At 38.2% G+C, this 22,836-nt stretch overlaps 1 protein-coding gene across 2 annotated transcripts in view; it reads right to left on the bottom strand.

Annotated features, from left to right (window-relative positions):
• Positions 1-22,836, bottom strand: part of tenm3 (teneurin transmembrane protein 3) — a 271,342-nt gene that overhangs the window by 191,583 nt on the left and 56,923 nt on the right. For both annotated transcript variants that reach the window (XM_081360456.1, XM_081360457.1), the window contains exons 2-3: positions 13,077-13,403; positions 7,422-7,700 (exon numbers count right to left, since the gene is read on the bottom strand). In XM_081360456.1, the coding sequence (XP_081216582.1) occupies positions 7,422-7,700; positions 13,077-13,308 (511 nt within the window). In that variant the 5' untranslated portion in view covers positions 13,309-13,403. The remainder of the gene's footprint in view (positions 1-7,421; positions 7,701-13,076; positions 13,404-22,836) is intronic.

Below are 22,836 nucleotides of genomic sequence, written 5' to 3'. Positions count from 1 at the left end.
TATGTGAGTGAGATAAAAACAGAGAAATAAAGACCAAAAGTATTTGTAAATAACTTTTAATCCATCATGGAAATAAGTAAAACACAAAAAAGTAATAGAATGTGACAAAGAAATCTACTCACATTAGAAAAAAATGAGCTGAAATTTCCACTCTACATTTTATACCTTTTCCCATTTTCTAGTAAATGTTATCGTGCTTCTTGTACGTGCAAGTCACATATATATAAAATGTTTACTATAGTGTAACCTATTCCAACTACCTGCATTTACACACACACGCACGCACGCATGCACGCACACTGGAATTGCAGCCACAGGGCCCTTAGGAAGTGCAGTGTTTCCGAGTAAACACATTCTCTGTTATGTGAGTGATAAGGGTGTTTCAGTGAGCTGCTGATAGCTCATCCTTCTTACAAAACAGACACACACACTGTTGTTACACTGCCGAGGTGAGTTCATGACCCTCACGGGAAAACAATGCGTCTCGGTTTAGCCTCCGGAGACGCAACAAAACCGTGGCCATCCAGCCATGGCATGGGAGGAAATCAAACTGTAGGCATTCTTTCATGTCTTTTTTGTTGGTGTAGTTTTTTTTTTTTTTTTCATGGGGGGACCAGTCACTTTCAGACCAGTTAAGGAAAAGCTTCCTCTAGGACTGGATAAATTGTAGTGAGTTTCAGGCCAGAAGGCAAAAGTTTGTTTTCCAAAATTGTGTCTATACTGCTGGCTTGCTAAACACTGCAGGAAATGTGCCACGAGGGAACAAAACTGAAATGCTGGAAGACACGAGTGGACTATGTAAAGCTTTGTTTTGAGAAGGTGTATTATAGCAGATTTAAGAAATAATGCCACATAAAAGCAATACTAAAATATGCTTCAACTTATCTCTGAAACCAGTCTCAGAGGTGACTTTAGTTCTGTGCAAACGCAGTATCAGTGCAGACTTAAAGGCACAATATGTAACTTTTTTGCTTTAAAATTAGCAAAAATCACTATATCTACGCAATTTTTTTTTAGTTGTGTACTTACATTATCCCGACTGTTTCCAACAACTTTCAAACCAGGAGAAATTTGTAATTTAATTTGAAGACACGTCCCGTTTCTTTATTTCCATCAATGGCGTCATATCCGCGTTGTCCCTGGTTTCTGCTCGTGCTGCCATGGCAACCAGAGCTATGAACCAGAGCCGTCTGATAGTAACCAAAGCGACAGACGTGGACAAATGTGTAGTTCGCAATGTCTATTTGCACGTTGTTGTTGTTGTTTCGTTCAAACATTATGGACCATGGCAAGCAGACTTTGGATAAAAAAGGAGCACTAAAACGAGAATCAATATCGATGTATTCAGTCATCCATAAACATTATTAGATCGGTCGGCTTGACGTTGACGACAAGATCCATAATTCTTAGCAAATGTTGCATCATCAATCTACGCCTTTGTTATTGTAAATAGGCTAGCGACCCCTGGTGGCGAAAAATTCCATACTGTCCGTTTAAACTCTGCTGTTGTCATGACAGAGTATATATTTTATAAATGATATATCATTTATATATAATTATAAATAATAATTTATTCAAATTATTTAATTCCTATTTTTTCTAATATTTTTGCTATATTCATAAAACTAATATTTAAATATTTTCTTATCTAATATTTAAAACGTAAATGTTCTTATTTTTGTATTTATAATTTATATGTAAAATGCATTTATGCCTTTATTTGCATAATTCAACTATTAATGAAAACACATCTTTCTGTGCTAAATGCAGTTTTTGCACTGTAAAAAATGGCAAGAAAGATTTTGATTATTTTGCAGAACATAGATTACTACCTCTAATTCTCTGAAATGGTTATTTCTCTGGGTTTAAACGGCTTGACTGCAAGAAAAACTGCAGAGAAAGAATGAGCACGGATTCCGTGTTTTCGCACGAATTAAAAAAAGAAAAAAAAAGAAAGAAAAAGGTATGCCTTTTCCATTAGCAAAACAAATGGCATAATGAATACTTATCCAAATCACATATCTTTGTTTACTTTACATTTATCCATTTAGCATTGTTGTGGCATGCACATCAATGTTTCTTTTGTGGTTATCTCACGAAATCACCTGTCACTATTAAATTACGTGGATGTTTGAGTGAAAACAATTGCCATGCTTTTATGAACATATGGACACCATGCTGTTTCACAGGTCTATGAGGCTTATCTATGTGCCACGCACATCAGCGGTCTGGCTTAGTTATTGGTGGTGCAATCTTTCCCAAAAGCCCGTTCCCATCTCCATCACCCTGTATCTTCCTGTGCCAGGTCTCTGATAATATATCAGATATATAACTGATAATAACTTCGCAAAGACCAGAGGACAATAGCTAGGGTCGCCCACACAATCCCAGAGCACTTTAAACTGAAAGAAACAACAACAGCATTGCTTTTCAATTCATACACACACTCTGCCGCAACATGAATGTCATAACCCTTATATAAGTAACTCCTTTTATAACATAAAACACACTTGGCCTTTTTCCACTCTCCAGCTCTGAATATTTTTCTCTCAGCAGATATATTCAGCACCTGGTTATTGTTAAAGTCTGTTGAACAACTACATTTTTTGAACATATTTATCTCTTTATAACTCATTTAATCACACATCCAATTAAAGTGGTCCAGTCTGGAAAGCTTTAGCCTGCTAAAGAGGAAGCAGGATGCACTAAACTACATATATTAGACACATTAAGACACTCCTAAGATATAAGGCGTTATAGTTCTCATTGCTAATTAAGCACTTTTGTAGAGTTTCCTGAATTAATTAGATGACTGCCCATTTAAATTGCAAAATGTTCGAGCTTGTTTGGATGTGATGCTTATTAATAGTACACATTTTTGCATACTGTAATGTTTAACTGTGTGTGTGTGTGTTCACACCTACAGCCAGGCAGCCTCAAAGACGGAATTTCTGTGCCCTGAACTACTAAGCCGGTTAAGATATTTACAGGATTTGCGTTATTGTTGACACATTTTTCTTAATCTCATTAAGCAGACACCTATGACCCTCTTTATATAAAACATGAGGAGAGGTGGTGGACACTTCATTCCACCAAGCAGAAAATCACTCCCAAAGGTCTCTATCACCTCTGATGATTCAGCAAAAAAGCGCCACAGACTATTGCTTATGGCAATGCAAGTAATAGAAAAGAGTGCTTGAGACGCTCCTGACACGATAAATCTGGCTTGACCGCTGGTCACTACTGCTGAGAAAATTTGGTGGATTTACAAGCCAGACACACACACGGAATGCAAGCTCTTGACCCAAACCAAATGGGTCTCTGTGAGCGTTCAAGTGAGGCATTCCAGTAAAAAAAAAGAAAAAAAAAAATGTCAGGACGGAGAAGTTCCTGCTTCTCTCCTGTCAAATCCTTTGATGTAGCTTCACAGACTCTTAAAAAATGGAGCGAGATTAGATGCTAGTTCTGGAACTTTCTCTCGCACACCCGGGTACATGGACTAATGTCAGCGCAACTGCTTCCTTGCTCACAGAGGGGCAAGTTCTCTCACATCTGCCGTGCAATTTTTGATTAAAGCCCCCAATAATGAAACAACCTGAATCAGAACAGAGGCACATTAAAACCTCAGTCGGGGAGCGGTGCTAACGAGACCTCGAATAGTCAGTTGAGGACTTCGGTTCTTTCTCACGTAGTCAGGGCTCTCCCCCCTTCTCTATCCCTCTTCCCCTGAACCCCCTGTAGTGCGCAGATGTGTATGTGTGTGTGTGTAAGAGAGAGAAGCTTCAAACAAGCTCAAAATCAAAAACAGATCCAGACAGAGGAGCAGGTGTCATATGATGGCAAGTTGGCTGCAAATGACAGAGGAGGCACAGCAATTTCTGTTGGATATAAAGACAAGTTGTATTGTAGTTTTAAATATTGATTATTTAAATAGAAAAAAAAAATATTACTTTATTATTTTAAAAGGGCTTTTAAATTATATGGTTCCCATAGTTTTTAACCATCATTTTTGGATTACTGGATACAGTATATAAGAGGGATGAACAATACACACACACACACACACACGCACGCGCGCACAAACCAATCAAACAATTGGGGGCAGTATGATTTTTTTTTTTTTTATTAATATAAGTAATATTTGTATTAAGCAAGGATGCAGTAATTTGCTGAAAAGAGACAGTAAATACTTTTACAATGAAAAAAAAAAATCAGTTCAAATAAATTCTGTTCTTTTGAATGTTTTTTTCCTCTTTGCCTTACTGTGGAGACTGAAGTGTGTGTGTTTGTGTGCCTCCTCTCTCCTTTCATTCGCTCCCTCTAGGGGGGGTGAGCAGGTGTGCAGTGACCCAGGAAGAGGGAGACACGGGTGGGCATGCGGTGAAGCGCATCCCTGGCTCAAATGTCCCCTGGAGATGGAGGACAAAATATCCCTCCTTTGTTAGCGGCCATCTCTCGCTCGCCCTCTCCTTTCCTCTCTCCCTCTCTCGTCTTTTCTGCTGCAGTGGAACACATTGTGCTCAGGTGTTTCTCCCGACCCCTTCTCCATTACAGGATATTAAGTCCAAAGAGCGAGAGCAGGCAGAGCGAATGCTCTCCATGCAGAGCCGAGAGAGTCTCTGTGCGAGCGTCTCTGTGTGAGCGTCTCTCTCTCAGTGTACTTTCTAATAGAGTTTAAGGGTGAACTTGGAAATGTGGGACCAGAATCGAGATCCTTTCACTAGAACCGTGTCTGACAGAGCTACACACACCTCTTTCACTTCCACTCTCAGCTTCTGGTTGACAAATCCCGCTTTTCCACAAATGGAATTAACCTCCACTGCGTTTGAAGTCAAAAGGCAGTGTCGCGAGGGCCGACGGCCCATCCTCACAAACACAATCAAGCTCTGAGGCGACAAGCCGAAAAATCTTGAAAGCTAAAAATGACTCCATCTTGAATTCGGTAGAGAAGGGAGTCGGGAAAGAGGCCTAAAGAAGCCAAACAGTGTGTCAATCATTTGGACACACTTTCTTCCATGGTGACGCCAGGCACATGTAAACAGGAAATCTTTTGGTACGGCTGGAGAAAGCTATTTTCAACATTCATGTCAAGAGGCACCGAATTGGAGGGAAACAGTAGCTGAAGTTAATCCCAAAGATCTTGGACTGGAGAGAAGTGAAACAAACCAAGAACAGAAAGAAAATATTCCTTTTATTTTCTCCTCATGGACTCACTAACACTGTCTGCAGCTGTCTCTTGTTAGGACATAATCCTCAGCAACTGCAACATATGCCACAATTCAGTGAGACAATTAGAAAAGAAAAAAAAAATACTTATGTTACATGTTAACACTTGTGTAAAAAAAAAAAAAAACCAAGACGAAAAAAAAAAAAAAAAAAAAACTAGTGATCTGCTTACAGAGGAAGCATTTTTAACCATGATAACACTGTTACAAAAGATAGTCAACTTAATTATGCTACATTAAGACAAGCTCAGTGAACAAAAAATCCAAGATAAGTTCTAAATATAATAATAATAACAATAAAGTTGATATTTTATGTAATAATAAAAAAGATAGAAAAGTTAAATGTAATTAAATTTTAAAAAAATGTAATCCAATATGTTTTGTGCTATGTATTGTTTTAAAGGGTTAGTTCACCCAAAAATGAAAATTCTGTCAGTAAGTACTCACCCTCATGTTGTTCCAACCCCGTAAGACTTTCGCACAAAAAGTATTCTCGTCGCTTGATAAACTTAAGGTTTATCAGATTGATTCACGCTTCTTCTCTTAATTTAAAATATGCAACTGAGATACATACATACATACATACATGCATACAGGGCTCCTTTCACAAATATTAACTAAATTAAGGAAAGTGAATATAAAATATGTAGAATAAGCTCCTGCTGAAGGAGTGCGCTCATTGCTCTGGTCATCAGAGATATGAGAGTCGCCCCACACATTCATCTCATAATGAAAGCAAATATAACAATCCTACACACTCAGCGTTTTGCTTTCCTTAATTAAGCCAAAAGGTGTTAATGAAAGTGATTAGATAAGGTCTTCTTAAAGGTTATTTGCACACAACACCTGTTAGTCTAAGGAATATTAATAAATGAGAATAAGTGACAGGAGTGTGTGCGCATAGGAAGATAATGAATGATTTAGCTCTTCATATGCTTAATTTTCCCCCTTCCTTCAAAATGTCTGTCCTATACCTCACTGTCAGCAGCTTTAATTCTCAGTTCAATTCATGAAAAAAAGGAGAAGAAAAAAACCCTCCTCCACTTCATTCTCAATTGGACCTGAAAAGAACAACAAGAAACAAATCTGAGGGATTTTAGTGTGAATAAATATATAATCAAAAAAGCATGTGAGGGCGTGATGACATCCCCCCCCCCACCCCCCGCCGAGGCTTCGCTCTGGGAGAGTGGCAGCGGAAGTGTGGCGGGGAGGCCCAGAGGAAGCCTGTCACCTGAGTATTCTTTGAAACATCACAGCTGCTTTGTGGGAATTAACAACAGCACCAAAGAAAAAGTAGGAGCGAGAGAGCGAGAGCGAGAGAGAGAGAGAGAGAGAGAAAGAGAGAGAGAGAGAGAGAGAGAGAGAGAGAGACAGAGAGAGAGAGAGAGAGAGAGAGAGAGAGAGAGAGAGAGAGAGAGAGAGAGAGAGAGAGAGAGAGAGAGAGAGAGAGAGAGAGAGAGAGAGAGAGAGAGAGAGATCGTCGCTCCCATCACTTCTCCAGGTTTCAAGCATGATCAAATTTGCACTTCAAACCGCTGGGGCCTGTTAACCAGCCATTGTGTGTGTTCGCTCATGCGAGCGGAGCATTCCAACGATGGCTAGGTAAGGTCTCCTAGCGCCCGACACAAAGACAGACCTTTGATTGGGCCGCTGGAGGGTCCTCTTAGGGCCGCGGAAGCAGTGGTACGGGCATAAAGAGAAAGAGAGCATGCGGATATATTGACTTTGTTCTGCTAGCTATTGACTCTGTGGCCGGTCATGATAAGAATCAAAGAGTGTGATAATGCTAATAGTGTGCAAGAGAAGTGTGTATAATCTATAAATATTAACTTTCATAGAGTCCTCTATGTAGAAATCTTAAGTTTGGGAACATTGTAGCTAATTTCTAGCAGGTTCAAGCTGGTAATTTGGACATTCACAATTTTCCAAAAAAAAAAAAAAAAAGTTGAAGCACCTTAAGCTTCATTGGAAGCTTGTTTGTTGTTGATCCAAGATAGTCTACCAGCTTGCACTAGCTGATCTCAGACCAGCTAAAAACCAGTTACCATGTTCCAAAACACAGCACGTAGCCTTAGCTGGATTTTCCCGCATGGTAGAAGGAAAAAACAAGGTGTTTTTTTTATATATATTATCTGTTTTGGGCTAGTTGAATCTGCACTAAAAGGCTGAATGTGGCCTTAGTGTGGCTCCACTCACCGTTCTCACTGTCTGATTTGTTCTCGTGCTCTGTGTCAGTCAGGGTCAGGGCTGAGTTTGAGCGGCTGGACAAGCAGGAGTTGCGGCCAGACTTCACACCTCTGCCCCAGAGGCGCATGGCACGTTCCGGTGACATCACCCCCTCGTTCTCAGTGTCCGCGTCTGAGCCTGCACCAACAGAGAAGCCGCGGTGGGGGAGGCCCATCTCTGCGCAGAAGGCCAGGCCACGGCGTGTGGCTGGTTCACATATTCCCAGCTGCCTCAGGTTAAAGTTCTGTCCTGTAAGAGAAACGTAACAAACAAACTGAGCATACATCTACACACATATGAACAATCTGCAAGTGCCAAATGTGAATAAAACACATTGGCATTGGAGAGAACATTAAAAAGAAAATTAAAAAAATTGCAGCTGAATGGTACCGTTTTTTATTTTATTTATGTGTTAAACTGCTATATAAAAATTACAGTTATTTTGCTTGTATATCAGAATTAAGCAAAACAAATTAAAGTAAAATGAAAAGATCAGTCTTTTCAAAGATTTGTTTTTAAAACGAATTAATACTTTTCTTCAGCAAGGATTCATTAAATTGATCAAAAGTGAAAATTAAGACATCTATAATGTTACAAATAAATGCTTCTCTTTTCATCAAAGAATCCTTGATTCGGAGAAAAATATTTAGCAGCAAAAAACGTTTTCAATATTGATAATAAGTAAAGTTTCTTGATCAGAACATCAGAACATTTCTTGAGGATCATGTGCCACTAAAAAGTCATGATTGCTGAAAACTCAGCTTCGCCATCACAGAAATAAATTATTTTAAAATATATTAATATACAAAACAGTTATTTTCAAATTTTAATAATATTTCAAAATAATACTGTTTTTACCAAAAAGTTTCAAAATGAATAAAACATTAAAAAAACGGAAATAATAATGGATTGGATAATAATGATAATAGCCTAATAATAATAATAATAATAATAATAATAAAAAAGAAAATAATAATGGATTGGATAATAATAATAATAAAATGCACCCTATCAATGTATTCATATTTGTCAAAAGCAACTATAAATAATTTTAATAAAATGCACCGATACAAAAACAACACACACACACACACACACACACACACACACACACACACACACACACACACACACACACACACACACACACACACACACACACACACACACACACACACACACACACACACACACACACACACACACACACACACACACACACACACACACACACACACACACACACACACACACAACAATGCAGCAACCATTTAAAACACACTGAGACACTTTCCACGTGCCCTAGTTAAGCAGAGGAAACAATCAATCAAAGAGACACCAAAAATAACCCATTAATGTTCTATTTTGAAGTCTGACTTCTGTTTTCTGCGATTACTTCTGCCATGTGCACTTATAGCATTAAGAGAATGACAAATAAACTAGAATGGTCTAATTCCCTGGACACTAGAAGCTCCCTTAATAACACACACACACACACACACACACACACACACACACACACACACACACACACACACACACACACATACACATTCACATAAATACACACACACACACTCACATTCACGTAAACACACACACACACACACACACACACACACACACACACACACACACACACACACACACACACACACACACACACACACACACACACACACACACACACACACACACACACACACACAGGCAAGCTAACACCCCATGTGTGGAACAAAGAGACTATCAAGTCTCATCAGACAGTCAAATATCCGCAGACTTAGCAGTCTGTTCCCTGAAGACCCACAATGTACTGCAAATGTGACTTCTGATCGGTATTTGGAACCACAGATATAAACCCAAGTTACCAGAATTTCTTTCTGCTGAACGACTATGAAATGTATACTAGCTAACCCTGTGAAAGCAAATAAACGAACACATAAATAAATGTGCTAGGTGGCATTGCAACAAAGACACAAATGTGTGTGTCTAACAACCCAAGGCTGAAACTTAAAAGATATAAAGGATAACCGAAATTTAATTTGAGACAAGCATAGGACTGTCATAAGATATAAATTCCTAATTCTGTCTTTGTTTGTTTATTTAAAAAAATACAGATACAAACACTTTTCGCTGAGAACGGTGGGCAGTCACATGACTAATTATTATCCCGTAGCACCACGTATGTTCCCTGGCAGCCCTAGTTGTGCTAAGTGAGCTTGAAAATGAGCTTGAAAAATATGTTTCACAGTGAGACTGATGATGTTTTCTCTGTGCACCTTCTACAGTACATGTATTTTGGAAGGATGCAGATAAACAGCAGCAATTAACCGTGAGAGGAACACCGCGGCAACACGTCTAAACAGCCGTTTACACGCTCTTTAAAAATGTTTTAATGAACTGACTGCAGTCTCATGGGCTGTGCAAAGTCTCAAACTAAGGGAAAATTACCAATAAAATGAAAGATTATTTATATCCGTGTCAAGTTCACAATATGTATCTGATTTTATGCAATCAAAACTGTCGTATTATTTATAGCAAGACTTACTGTAGTATGCACAATTTATGCAGGTGATAGAATACAAAGAAAATACCTCTAGCATGCTGTTGTCTTCAGACGTCCAATCAATAGATAATTTCGCAATTAAAATGTAATTACTTTTGCAGTGAAAACTGTAAGGGGAAATGTGCACCGACAAGGAGACAGCTTCATCATGCCATAGTGTGAGCAGTCAGACTGGTACTTTTATCACTTTAAATCTGGATGATGATTTCAGAAATGTCTCCAGGCTGTTAATTTCTGACTTCAAAGGCAAGACTGCTACATGTTGAGATTCATATACACATATATATTGTTGTCAAACAAAAACATGATTCTAAAATATGATTAGAAATATTAATATACTTATTTAATAACATATAATACTAATTGAATTGATAATGCTTATAGTAAGTTGATAATCAATACACATCATCATCATCATAAAATGCATTTTAAAAATGTAAATATTTTCATTCTACAATTAAGAATAACTTAATTAACTAAATTACTGAGTAATCAACAAAAGCAACAAATAATGTGCTGCTGGGCTAAAACGTGTGAAACAAATACTGAAGTAAATATAATAAATAAATATACATATAATTATAATAAATATAATAATAAATCATTTAAAACACATGCTTCCGCCATAAACAAAGAAACAAAACAAAACAAAACACTTGGGGAAAAAACTAACAACTAAACAAGACTAAAACATTGAAAAATAATAAAACAGATTAATTTACAGTTCATTAAATCCAAACTTTAAAACGTATCTTCACGTTAGACGATGTGAAAGAACTTTCAGCTTAGCAGCCGCCACGACTTTCAATTCATTTCCCGTTCTTTTTGTCTGGATCTAATGATTTCCAAAGTCTGTATTCTGTAGAATTAGTGTGTGAAGCAGACTGCATTCCATGGAGGGAGCTTATCTGCCATGGTGATAGGTGTGCACAGCTCCAAAAACACTGAGTCCTGAAAAACCGCAATGCCAGAGGAAAAAAAAAAGCGTCCTCACATTTACAGAGACCATATATATTGTGGAAATATACTGGTCTTTAAACGGATCATTTATTTAGTCGTTTGCAAGCAGATCCTCGTAACTTTTAATGGTTACGACTCCTCAAAGGATGCAGCGTAACATTTCCAAATGATTTCAAAATGTTTTAAATGCATTTCTTTGTTAAAAAACTTTTTATCTTGACTAAATCAAATCAATTAAATTCATTTGACTAAATCAAACAAATCATATCTCTCATGCAAAGGATGAAAAGCATTCTGAAGTAAATATTCTAAATATATCTGATAATGTTAACAAATTAAACCTAATAAAGTGTTAATGCGAAAGTGACTACGATTATTTTAAGCCACAGAATTTCATGTTAAAACAATCACTGAAAAAAAAGAGCCGCATTTTATTAGGATGGCGATAAAAAAGGAAAGCAATGAAAAAGAAAACCATTGATCCCCTGCATTAACAGGAATTAATAAGGGCTATTAACTACAGAAATAATCGGGGTTCCACCCAAGTTCAATTAAAATCATATAAATTCCAAATGAACACCAATTAGTGTAGATGAAATTGTACAGGATAAGATAATTGAGCAATTATGGCTTTTCTGCTCAAATATTTATGAAGTGTTAATTTGAGTTTGAAAGCAATCAATGAACTGGTAATGAACTTTATGGAACTTTGTAATGGAACTGAACGGCAGCACTTCCCAGCAAGGCTACGTTATTTCAGATCTCAGTAATTCCAATCTGCCATTGTTGTGTAATGGCTAATTAACAATTTCAGTTCGCCTGCCTGGTCCTTTCTATTCCACAAATTAATTATCTAGGTATAGCTTTTTTGCAATGGTCTAAAGGCTAAAAATATATCACCAGGGAGGAATTAGTTTCATGACGAACGCTGTTGCGTGCCAAGGTTAGGGCTTGAGACTGGGTTAGGTGACGTCTGCGGCAGGGTGATTATGGGGAGAGTGTTGAAGACCGTGTTGAGGCCGGAGTGCAGTCTCTCAAGAGCTCAACGGTGTCTGCACTACATCTGTGAGCGCCTTTACTCTCTCTCTCTCTCTCTCTCTCTGCGACTCTCTGAGTGGGCTACCCTGCATAATGGTTGCAGGCAGACTGCTCCTTTACCCCCTGCTGTAATCTGGTGTCACTTCCTGTGCTTTCTAAAATAAACACACTCAACAGACAGAGCCTCTAGCACTCCAGTGACTGATAACAGCTAGGCTGACCTTCAGCTTAACACAACACTTACGTTAAGGGCACACAAACACACAGTGCTAACGCAGACAATCACAACACCTAGGGCAGAAAAAAAACAAAAAAAAATCATTTGACCCAAATCTACGTTTGTGCTAAATCCACAGCGCAAAAACTCACCTTTACTGGTGCATATTTTGATGAAGCCTTACATGCAGAAGAAACAAAAAGAAAAACAACAAAGAACTCAATGAATGTGATTTTATAAGTGCGGCTGTGCGAATGCTTGCGGACCCTCTGCGCTCATAATTAGTAATAAAACTGTGGCCGACCAGGGTGCATTGCAAACTTTAGGACAGCGCAATAATGCTGTTTATGTTTTTTATGGTGCCATTCATTATTGCCAATGGGACACGTGGGCATATGTTATAACAGAAACTTCGGATGTGAAATGAGGGGCTCGGTCGGGGGGTTCGGATTGCGGTAATCAGAGGAAATGCTTTATTTCTTTGCTCTGTCGACTAGACAAGTAGCAGAGTGAGTTTGTGTCCGTAAATCTGTCTAATCTGTTTTCGAATCTGCTTCATTTTTCAATCAAAAGTGAGTAAATGTTTTCTCAGAGAAAGCGTACGGTCGTGCCAAACCAAACTTCATTTCCTCTAATTATGTATAATTATGGTTGTACATCACATATATTATTATTTGAATGTGATCCATCCAGAAGTCATTCTTGGCATATTTCGAGGCATATGTTGTTGTTATTTTTTCTCAGTATGCGCTGTAAAGCTGTATGACATGTGACCTCTGGACTGCGTAAAGTCATAATGGATTGGTCCTGCATCTGTGAGGTATGACAGGCACAGGTGACTCACCTTGGCGGCTGTACTCATCAGCCTCTCGGTGGACCATCTCTTTGACGTGGCCTCCGTACAGCAGACGCGAGGAGTCGTGGTCGAAGGCCTTGAGCGTCTCGCTGGAGCTGTAGGACTTCTGGGTGGGCACGCGGCAGTCCTCGCTGTCGCCGGATGAGCCCGTGTAGCGGCGCTCTTTCTCTCTCCTGCTCTTGGTAAGTGAGCAGTAGGGCCTGCGTTCTTTCACATCCATCCTGCCCGCATGACGCGAGGTAACGCAACACGGCAACCAATCGGAGCGCTCGCTCGACGCAGGCTCCGCCCGACTGTGAGCTTACTGTTGTCTACCTGGAGAGCGAGAGAAGGGGCACATAGGGATCGGGAAAAAGAGGGAGGGAGGGAGAGAAAGAAGAATTAAAAAAAAGTGTAAACTAGCGGTCACACAGCACTAAGCTGTACACTTAATCTTCCCAGGATTCACAAATCCTTTCCACCTTCTGGTCTGTCGGGAGACATGAGGGTGACGTCTTTCGTGAGACAGCGTGAGAGTGTTTCCCGCAGCCTGTGTGCTTGGTTTTACACAAGCGCCTTTACTTGACATTTTGAATGTACTTTGTTTTTGTTTGTTTTTTGAAAGAAGTCTCTTATGCTCACCAAGGCTGCATTTATTTGAACAAAAAAAACAGTAAAACATAATATATTACAATTAAACATTATTACCATTTAAAATAACTAATTCTACTTATTTATTTGATATATTTATCAAACTATTTTAAAATGTAATCTATTCCTGTGATGGCACAACTGATCTGGCAGTTTTTATTTTTACTCCATTCTCCATCCTTCAGAAATCCTTCTACTGTGCTGATTTGGTGCTCAAGAAACATTTATTATTCTCAAATTGATGAATAGAAAGTTCAAAACATTTTGACATTTTTTAACATTAAAAATATATGTATTGTCAATTTTGTTCAATTAAATGCATCCTTGCTGAATAAAAGTTTTAATAAAAATAAGCATTTTTTTCAACAAACAAACAAACAAACAATAAATAAATAATTCTGATTCAAAACTTTTGAATGGTAGTGTATGTGAATATGTTGTCAGAAATATCCAGATAAATATTAATACATCATTAATTTGAATCCGTTTTTCTTTTATTGGTTTATAGAAAATAATCTTCAAAGGTTCAAAAGGTTCTATTTGTTAACATTAGTTAACAGAAACTTACAATGAAAAATAGCATTTATGTTAATGTTTAATTTTATATTTACTAATACATTATCAAGATCAAAAGTTGTATCTGTAAATATTATTTAATGCACCTGAGCTAACATGAACTAGCAATAAACAGTATTTGTATTAACTAATATTAACAAATATTAATGAATACTGTAACTAATATTGATCATTGTTAGTTCATGTTAGTAAATGGTTCAATTAACATTAAGCAATGAGACCTAACTGTAAAGTGTTACCAAATAATAATTTGTTTGAACCACACTAACTGTGGATGATTATTTTTTCATATAACCAACAACAGAAATGCAATATTAGATGTGTAGTGGATTTACCTTACATTGTTTTTTGGTACACAGTCTTTCAAAACTCATGTAAAATATAATTTCTTATAATGCTAGTCTGTGTATGTGAAAGATACTATGGAGGGGTGCTTTGTTTTTGGAGTTGATAAGCTTAAGTGCAGCGCTGAGAGGTCAGAACGGGACGCTTCGGTGGGGGTGGTGTCAGTTAATTGATGACCGCTCTTTGTCGGCCTGTGATACGGCAAGAGTTACTGATAACAACGATACAGTCATTAGAAGACAGAAATAAAACACCGGATCAGTACTTCCAAAGCGGAAGGGATTGGGAAAGGAAGAGGGAAAAAAATAAAATAACCAACAACCTTTCATTAAACCCTGCCAGAAAGAATTAATAAAATCTACCTAAAACATCCTGGGAATCGATGAAGAAAAATACATTAATGGGAGACGGTGGAGTAATAAATGATGGTGAGGGCCCTGGGGGGCGTTTCAAATGTTTATTAGTCCAAAACCCTCTGCTTCTAATTCTGGGTCCAGATAATCGCTGTACTTTAATTTCTTTCTTGGCTGGCCCTCTTTTGGAGCCCTCCCAACATGCATGCTTTGCTTTTTTAATGCTCAAACATACTTTTTTCGCCATTCCTCTTTCATCCGCTCTCTCTCAGAGGCGGCGCTCTTGATTTTGTGTATGCGATGTGCGTGATTTAAAAAAAAGCTTCCCTATATGGACGTGTTAAAGGATGGGAGATTTGAGGGGCCCTGAAACAGAGGGGTTTGGATGTTTTAGGCAAAAATTGCTGTTGGTTTAATCTTATGTCCAACGTTGATGTGTCAGACAGCAGAAAGAAAAAAAAGAAGAGAAAGAAAAAAAAGAAGAGAAGGTTGAATAGAGGGAGAATAGAGGGGTAATCATAATGTCTCTTAAGTGTGAAGCAGTGTTTGAGTGTGTGTAAGTGCTCTGTTGCTGACTGAAATGGCAGAGAGCGTTCTGAGGTGCTTCTGTCGCAGATCCGAGCTCTTATTGATTCGTACTGAAAATGGGCAAGAACATCTTTGATATGGCTTTAATGCTGTATATGTAGAATTTTTCACATTTTCAGCAGTTACATTTTTTCTGTTATGTGCATGCAGATTTCATGTGGGCCTGAGTGTACATATTTAACTCACAAATAAAAGCATCAGAGCGCGCGCACACACACACACACACACACACACACACACACACGCGCGCGCACACACACACACACACACACACACACACACACACACACACACACACACACACACACACACACACACACACGCTTATCTACAGTATCTAAACGGGGACATTCCATAGACATAATGGTACAGTACAAACTGTATATTTTATCCCCTTACACTAACCCTACCCCTAAACCTAAACCCATCACAGAAAACTTTCTGCATTTTTACATTTTTTAAAAACCTTAAATTACTTTTACTTTTTATAAATTTCTGTATACCAGATATACAAATGAGATTTTGGTCACTTCTGGGTACAAATTTGTCCCCAAAATATAGTTAAGTAGGTACACACACACACACACACACACACACACACACACACACACACACACACACACACACACACACACACACACACACACACACACACACACACACACACACACACACACACACACACACACACACACACACACACACACACACACACACACTTCCTTATCTACAGTATCTAAACGGGGACATTCCATAGACATAATGGTTTTTATACAGTACAAACTGTATATTTTATCCCCTTACACTAACCCTACCCCTAAACCTAAACCCATCACAGAAAACTTTCTGCATTTTTACATTTTTTAAAAACCTTAAATTACTTTTTTACCAGATATACAAATGAGATTTTGGTCACTTCTGGGTACAAATTTGTCCCCAAAATATAGTTAAGTAGGTACACACACACACACACACACACACACACACACACACACACACACACACACACACACACACACACACACACACACACACACACACACACACACCATATTGCTCCTCGTAGCAGAGACAAAATCTTTTGCTTGTCAGGCCCATATGCTGATGTCACTGCAGTATAAATTACATTGTTACCAGAAGTTCCACATTTTATTGACCATTTATCTTCTCACCACCATCATAACCACCAAACTTTCAGAGATACTGTATTAATTTGAGCCTTAGGCACCTAGTATGGAAATGTAAAAAATGATTTATAGTGTTGTTGAATAGAAAATAAAAATTACAAAAAAAGTGAGCTTATTCTCAAATGCTTGAATCAGCCCAATAATTAGATTCAAGCCATTTTAAGTAGAAAAAAAAAATGATAAAAGGCTAAATATATTTTCTAATCAGCTAACTTAACAAAGAACACTTTTGTCTATGATGAATATGTGCACCGTATTTATCTGATTCTTTGAAATGAATTAGAAGCAGCTGATCGACTGCATTATTGGTAATTAAATTCTTAATTAAAAATTGCTGCGGTTCAATGACTAGCACCAAGCCTTAAATAGGAAAACATTGACATCACTGATATGGCAAACTGTTACAAGAGGTTTGTTGAGGTAATTTGAGCTTTCTATTGGCATGGGAGTCTGAGGGATCGTTTACGTTTGCAGTCAGACAGAGTGAATATGTTAAATTATCAATGAGAATATATTAATATGTCATGCTTCAGTGGACACATCAGCAGTGATTTCCTGCACAAATCAGCCAGAGTTATTTTAATAATAATACATCCAAACATAAATTCAGGAATCAATATACAGTTCATATTATTAAAATGTATTTGATTTGGGAGTGTAGGCAAAATGCTGAAGCATGTCTTCTAACAAATTAGACAAATCTCATAATGTTTACATTATACATTTCCCCTCATATGGAGGGCCCATGCTGAGCATCTGACATGGAAATGTTATTGTGGGGCAACATTTAGGCAACATTTATTTATGATAAAGAGCATTATTGATGGCTCACAGCACAGATGAAATCTGAATTTGCCTGGTTTGTGGGAACAGAGACATCCATACAGCTAGAGGGGACTAGCCTCAACCAAATGAACCTGAAAATCCACAACTGTCACTGTCCTGTTTTGTATGTTAATATAAAGTCCTCCTCAAGAAGCAACAACAGCTGCGGCTGATGTGTTTTCTCCCTTTATTTTCATCCCTAATCTCTATTACTATTTAAACAAACACAGAGCGACAGACCACAACTTCCTCTGCAACAGTTTTAAACACCCACCAGACTATGAACCCCTCGCATAAGAAACAGCACTAATCAGTGTGCATACGTCTCAGTGTGTTTGTAGAATGAGTCACTCAGTGTTGAAAGAGTATGTGTGTGTGTGTGTGTGTGTGTGTGTGTTTTGCGTATGCATGTGTGTGCTTGTCCGTGAGAGCGGATGCAGGAATCAAGTCAAGCGGAAAAGTAACACTTGGCTCAACGGTGGGATTTCAGCTTGAACATGCTACAACCAAAGATGAATACGCACTGTTTTCACATGTGCAAATGTGTGCATTTGTGTTTCTGTATGTTTGTCCCTGGTTCCTTCATAAATGACCTTAGCCAGTTCCAGGTGACCTGTGTGTCAGTCCCTGTGTATTTCTGTGTGTGTGAGTGTCATGCACGTGACTAGACAGTGTGAGGACAAGTACGAGACAGACCAGCACTGAATTGGAAGAACTGTGCCACACAATATCGCGGCTGTAGCAATGGAAGTTCTGCCTTTCAGATAAAAGAGACACTTTAAAAGAGACACAAATGTTTATTCTAACATGCACATAAATGAAAACATACATGAAATTAAACTTAATTGTTAAATCAACAAGAAAATAATAAAAACATTATTATTTTTAACTTGTTTTTTATTTTAATTTATAATTTTTGCAATACTAGAAGACAGTTAAGCATGAGAAAACAATTGGAAGCAAAATATGTTTTAGACAATACTGCTTGTTTCTCTGTAAACACTGAATAAAAACAAATAATTTTTTACTCAAACTGCTAAATTTCACAAATAATTACAAAATAATGGCAAGTAACACATTGAATTAAACATGAAATTTTGAAGCAGAAAGACTGAAATAGTATTTTAAAAGTGCTTGTAAAACACTTAACTGTAAAAAAATTATATGATCAATAAGTTATGACAACATCTGTTTTTACATTGTTTTAACTTTATCAAAATAAGTTAAGCAATTTCAACTTTCTGAAGTTTACAAGATTCAACTAATTTTTAAGTGAGTTTAATGTAATTTAAGTTGAAATGTCTTAATTTAGACATTTTGATTGTAAGGAAGCAGCTTTTGTTTTCTACAGTGCAATAATCTTTGTTTAATTTACAACTTCGAAAAATAATTTTTACAGTGTAGGTGGACAAGCCTAAAAAAATAAAAAATAAACAAAGAATTTTAAAGAATTCCACTGTTGTCAGATTGTATTGCTGATTTACATTATTGAAACATTATCTTCAAAAACAAACAACTTTAATTAGAAAATGTTCTCTTTTTTTTCTGTCTCAATGCACAGGTTAATATCCTTCTCACAACAGCCAGGAAGAGAGAATGTAAAACAGAGAAATGATCAGTGAGAAAGCCAGCTAAATTACCGGCTGAGCACACTCGAAGATGACTTCATTCGGAAGGTTAAAAAGCAACTAAAATGAACTGGAGAAAAAATATTCCTTTTCCGTAACATTGCCAGAACTCCCATCATACTCAACAGCTTGGAAACATCAGCTGGGCATTTCCACTTTTATGAGAATTTCTTCTCTCCATCTTTCTTCTTTTTTGGCCGGTGGTAGGGTTGTAGGTTTATGTTTTGCCAGCTTGTCTGATATGAAAGCTCAAAAAGAGAAGAAACACAAGCCAGACCAGCACAACTGTATCCAATATAAAAGTTAAGAGTTCCGTATGAAAGAAAAGTAAGAAAGTGAGTGAAAGAGAAAAAGGAAAATCAAGTGAAGGAGCTCTGTAAATTGGGATCAAAGGAAAGAAAAAGTTCAGTGTTAGCTGCTGTCGAGATCTTTTGTTTATCCCACAAATGCCATCATCAAAAAAGCAGCTTTTCCCTCCCGCCGTTAATCTTTCCTATGACTATTTGAATTGGTGAGATGAAAGGAGCGTGGAATTAAAGAAGAAGAAAGGGAGGAATGGACAGGATACACTAAAAGAGGGAATTAATCAGGTTTGGAATGGAAGTGATCCATTTTCAGCAAGGGATTACCTGCCTAAACACTTCTGCTCTTTTTCCCTTTGTCTTGTTACTTCTTTCCTATTCCAAGACTCCTCTGTTGAGGAATTGTGCTGGGTTGAACTGGACACGACTAAAACTGCTCACTTGACCTCAGTCATAAGGAAAAAGATTTCTCTTTCCCGCTCTCTCTTTCACATACACTACTTACAACTAATATAAACATTTTAATGTTAAGAAGCTCAGTGCTAGAATGTGATGGTATTCGAGGTAAAACATCAAAAGTTTTTCGTTCTCTAAGGCAGCTGATTAAAAGTAGGAAAAGTCAGAGCCATGACATATATTGCGACTAATGTTGTGCATTCATGAGATACCACAAGTCTGGCTTTTTTGCGTTTGCAACCTAGACTTGCGAATAGCTTTGGTCAAAGAAAGTAAAAAGATAAACGTAAATATAAAATGAAACCCTTGATGAATAAATTATTATATTATCTAAATTTCTTTTTACTTAAAAAGAATAATAATTATTCCTTTTATTATTATTTTTTCTTACTTTTCATCCTCCCAAAAAAAAAGAGCTGAATATATTTAAGTAATATCAATTGAACAAGTCTACTTTTGTTTTAAATACAACCAAGGAAGATTAATTTATACTGTACAAGCTGTATTTGAAATTAAAAATGTTAATAGAAAATGAAAAAAAAAAGATTAAAGCAGTATGCTCACTCGGAGCAATATAAGAATATGTGAGTGTGAATGACTGTGGGTTTTGTGTGTGTGTGTGTGATGAGTCTGGCCATCAAAGGTAGGGAGAATGGGTTTGGAGTAAATGAGGTTCGAGGGCTGTAAACAGGTATTCACCTTAAGAACTTGACAGCACACTTCAGCACTAAAGATATGAAACGCTCTGCACCCAATGTCTGAAAGTTCACCGTGCAATTTTCAAAACACAGCGTGGGTCTAGCTGACGTGGCCGGGTCTGTCCCAACTGTTCCAACCTACACTTTTCGCGACTTCCTTTTCTCTACCTCATATACATTTTCTCTACTTTCGTTACACAAAACAAAACCAAAGAAAAGAGACATAAAGAGGTAGTCATAAAGAATAACAAACAAGGGTAAAAGGTCACTCGTTCACATCTTGAATGGTTAAAAAAAGTGTCTTTTGAAGATTGATATAATGCAATCAAAGAGCACAGAGAATGTTTCCTAACAAGGAGGGAGAGAGCAAAGTATTTAGAGAGATGGGTGTGTTACTGTGTGTATAGTTGTAATGATTATCTCCATCAGTAGAGTGGTTTAACTGTGGGAGCAAGGCATTCAGGCCACATGCTAATAATCAGCGATCTGTTAAGAGGCAGACTCAACAGCTTGAGCTCATCAGACACACTCGCACTGAAAAAGTTGGAAAGAAATACAGAAAGAAAGGGTGTGAAAGACAGAGGGCGAGAAAGTGCGAGAGAGAGAGTGAGAGAGAGAGAGAGAGAGAGAGAGAGAGAGAGAGCGTTTTTCACCCAGCAGAATACCTAGACACTGACAGTGAGGGCTGGTAAAATTGGAAACAGAGGAGCTATCGATGTGAGAAAAAAGGAAACATATCAAGGTAAGTTGGGCGGGTTACAGGGGTTGACAGAGGGTCCTTGTGGAATAGGTGGGTTGGATGCGGCTGAACATGGTGTGAAATTGAAACTTTTGGACGACGTTGCAGCCGAGCGGCCACTCACCGAAGCTACATAATCACTGGAACTGTGGCGGTATGGAGGGGAGCGGCCCGAAGAAAAGTAGCCAGAGACTTCATTTCCAGCTGGCCGGAATGAAAGCTCTGCTCACTGAATAGAGGGGTCAGAGATAATATGCAGCGACCCTGGTGGCATCAAAGCAGGATTTGCTGTAACTCCTGAACGTGGCACGACTTTTCTTTCTCATTCTTTTTCCACTGCTGCCTCTGCCTGGAAGTACGAAGGCATCATTAAAATGTTTCAGTTCAAATGGTTGTCACTCTGCGCTTTCAGAAACATTCAAAAGCGAGTCACAGCACGGCTCCCTGCGTCACTCTTCCACAGCACCCTGTGTCAAAATGTTCCACGCCAAATGTGCAGGATGACAGAGTTCAGGCCCATCTCCTTCCCTGAGAGAGAGAAAATCCAGAGGGATGAAAGAGTGTTTAGGCAGTGTGTGTGTGTAGGGGGAAGGAAAAAGAGAAAAGAATGAAGAGGGATGAGTGCGAGACGGAGAGAAAATGAAATAGAGCGCCGGTCTGTTAAACATCGCTGATCACCCAATATAAACGACATCATTCCTCTCAACAAATAGCACCCAAATGCTTTCAGCTGGAAGTGTTTACCCTCTCCCCCGTATATGTCTCTCTGTTCTCTGTGATTTATGCTGCCTTGTGGTGATTGGCTGTAAGTTTGAGCTGCCACGGTCAACGGGATGCCACCCAGCTCCAAATTGGAGGAGCCCGTTCTCTAAACTTCATCATTAGCAGTTCTAATTACGAACAGCCTTCAGTTAGACCACCACTGACACATTTAAACACACACACATGGATGGAAAACTGTTCCGCTCAATAAACGTGTCTAATTTAGCCTTGAGACAATAGAATAGCTGAAGATGCTTCGATCTTACAAAACAGGTAGATCAGCGTGAGACTGTGTTGTTTTAACCTTGGTTGTCATAGGTTACCATTTATGCTGATGGGTTGGAATCTGCCATGTATTTTTTTCACTTGACAGATTCAGTGAATTATGTTTCCCACCTGAAGGTAATCTATTACGATAAATGAATGTATCTATGTGAATGTCTATGGCATGTCAAAGCAGGCAGCAGAACATGTCAGTCAGAAGACGTGTGAATATAAGACAGTGGGTGTTGAGTGCTACCTGAAACCTGAGCCGTTGGGACAGGCCTCTTATAAATTAGCCCTGCTCTTCTAAATCTATGTCGGGTGTTTCAAGTGGGGCCCAGTTGTTTCCAGATGGCGGAGGGCTGAGATGTGTGTGTGTGTGTGTTAATGGCGGT

Source organism: Scardinius erythrophthalmus (genome assembly GCF_964197995.2).
Source record: "Scardinius erythrophthalmus genome assembly, chromosome: 3".
Lineage (NCBI taxonomy): Eukaryota > Metazoa > Chordata > Actinopteri > Cypriniformes > Leuciscidae > Scardinius > Scardinius erythrophthalmus.
This window is presented reverse-complemented; position numbering and strand designations above follow the sequence as displayed.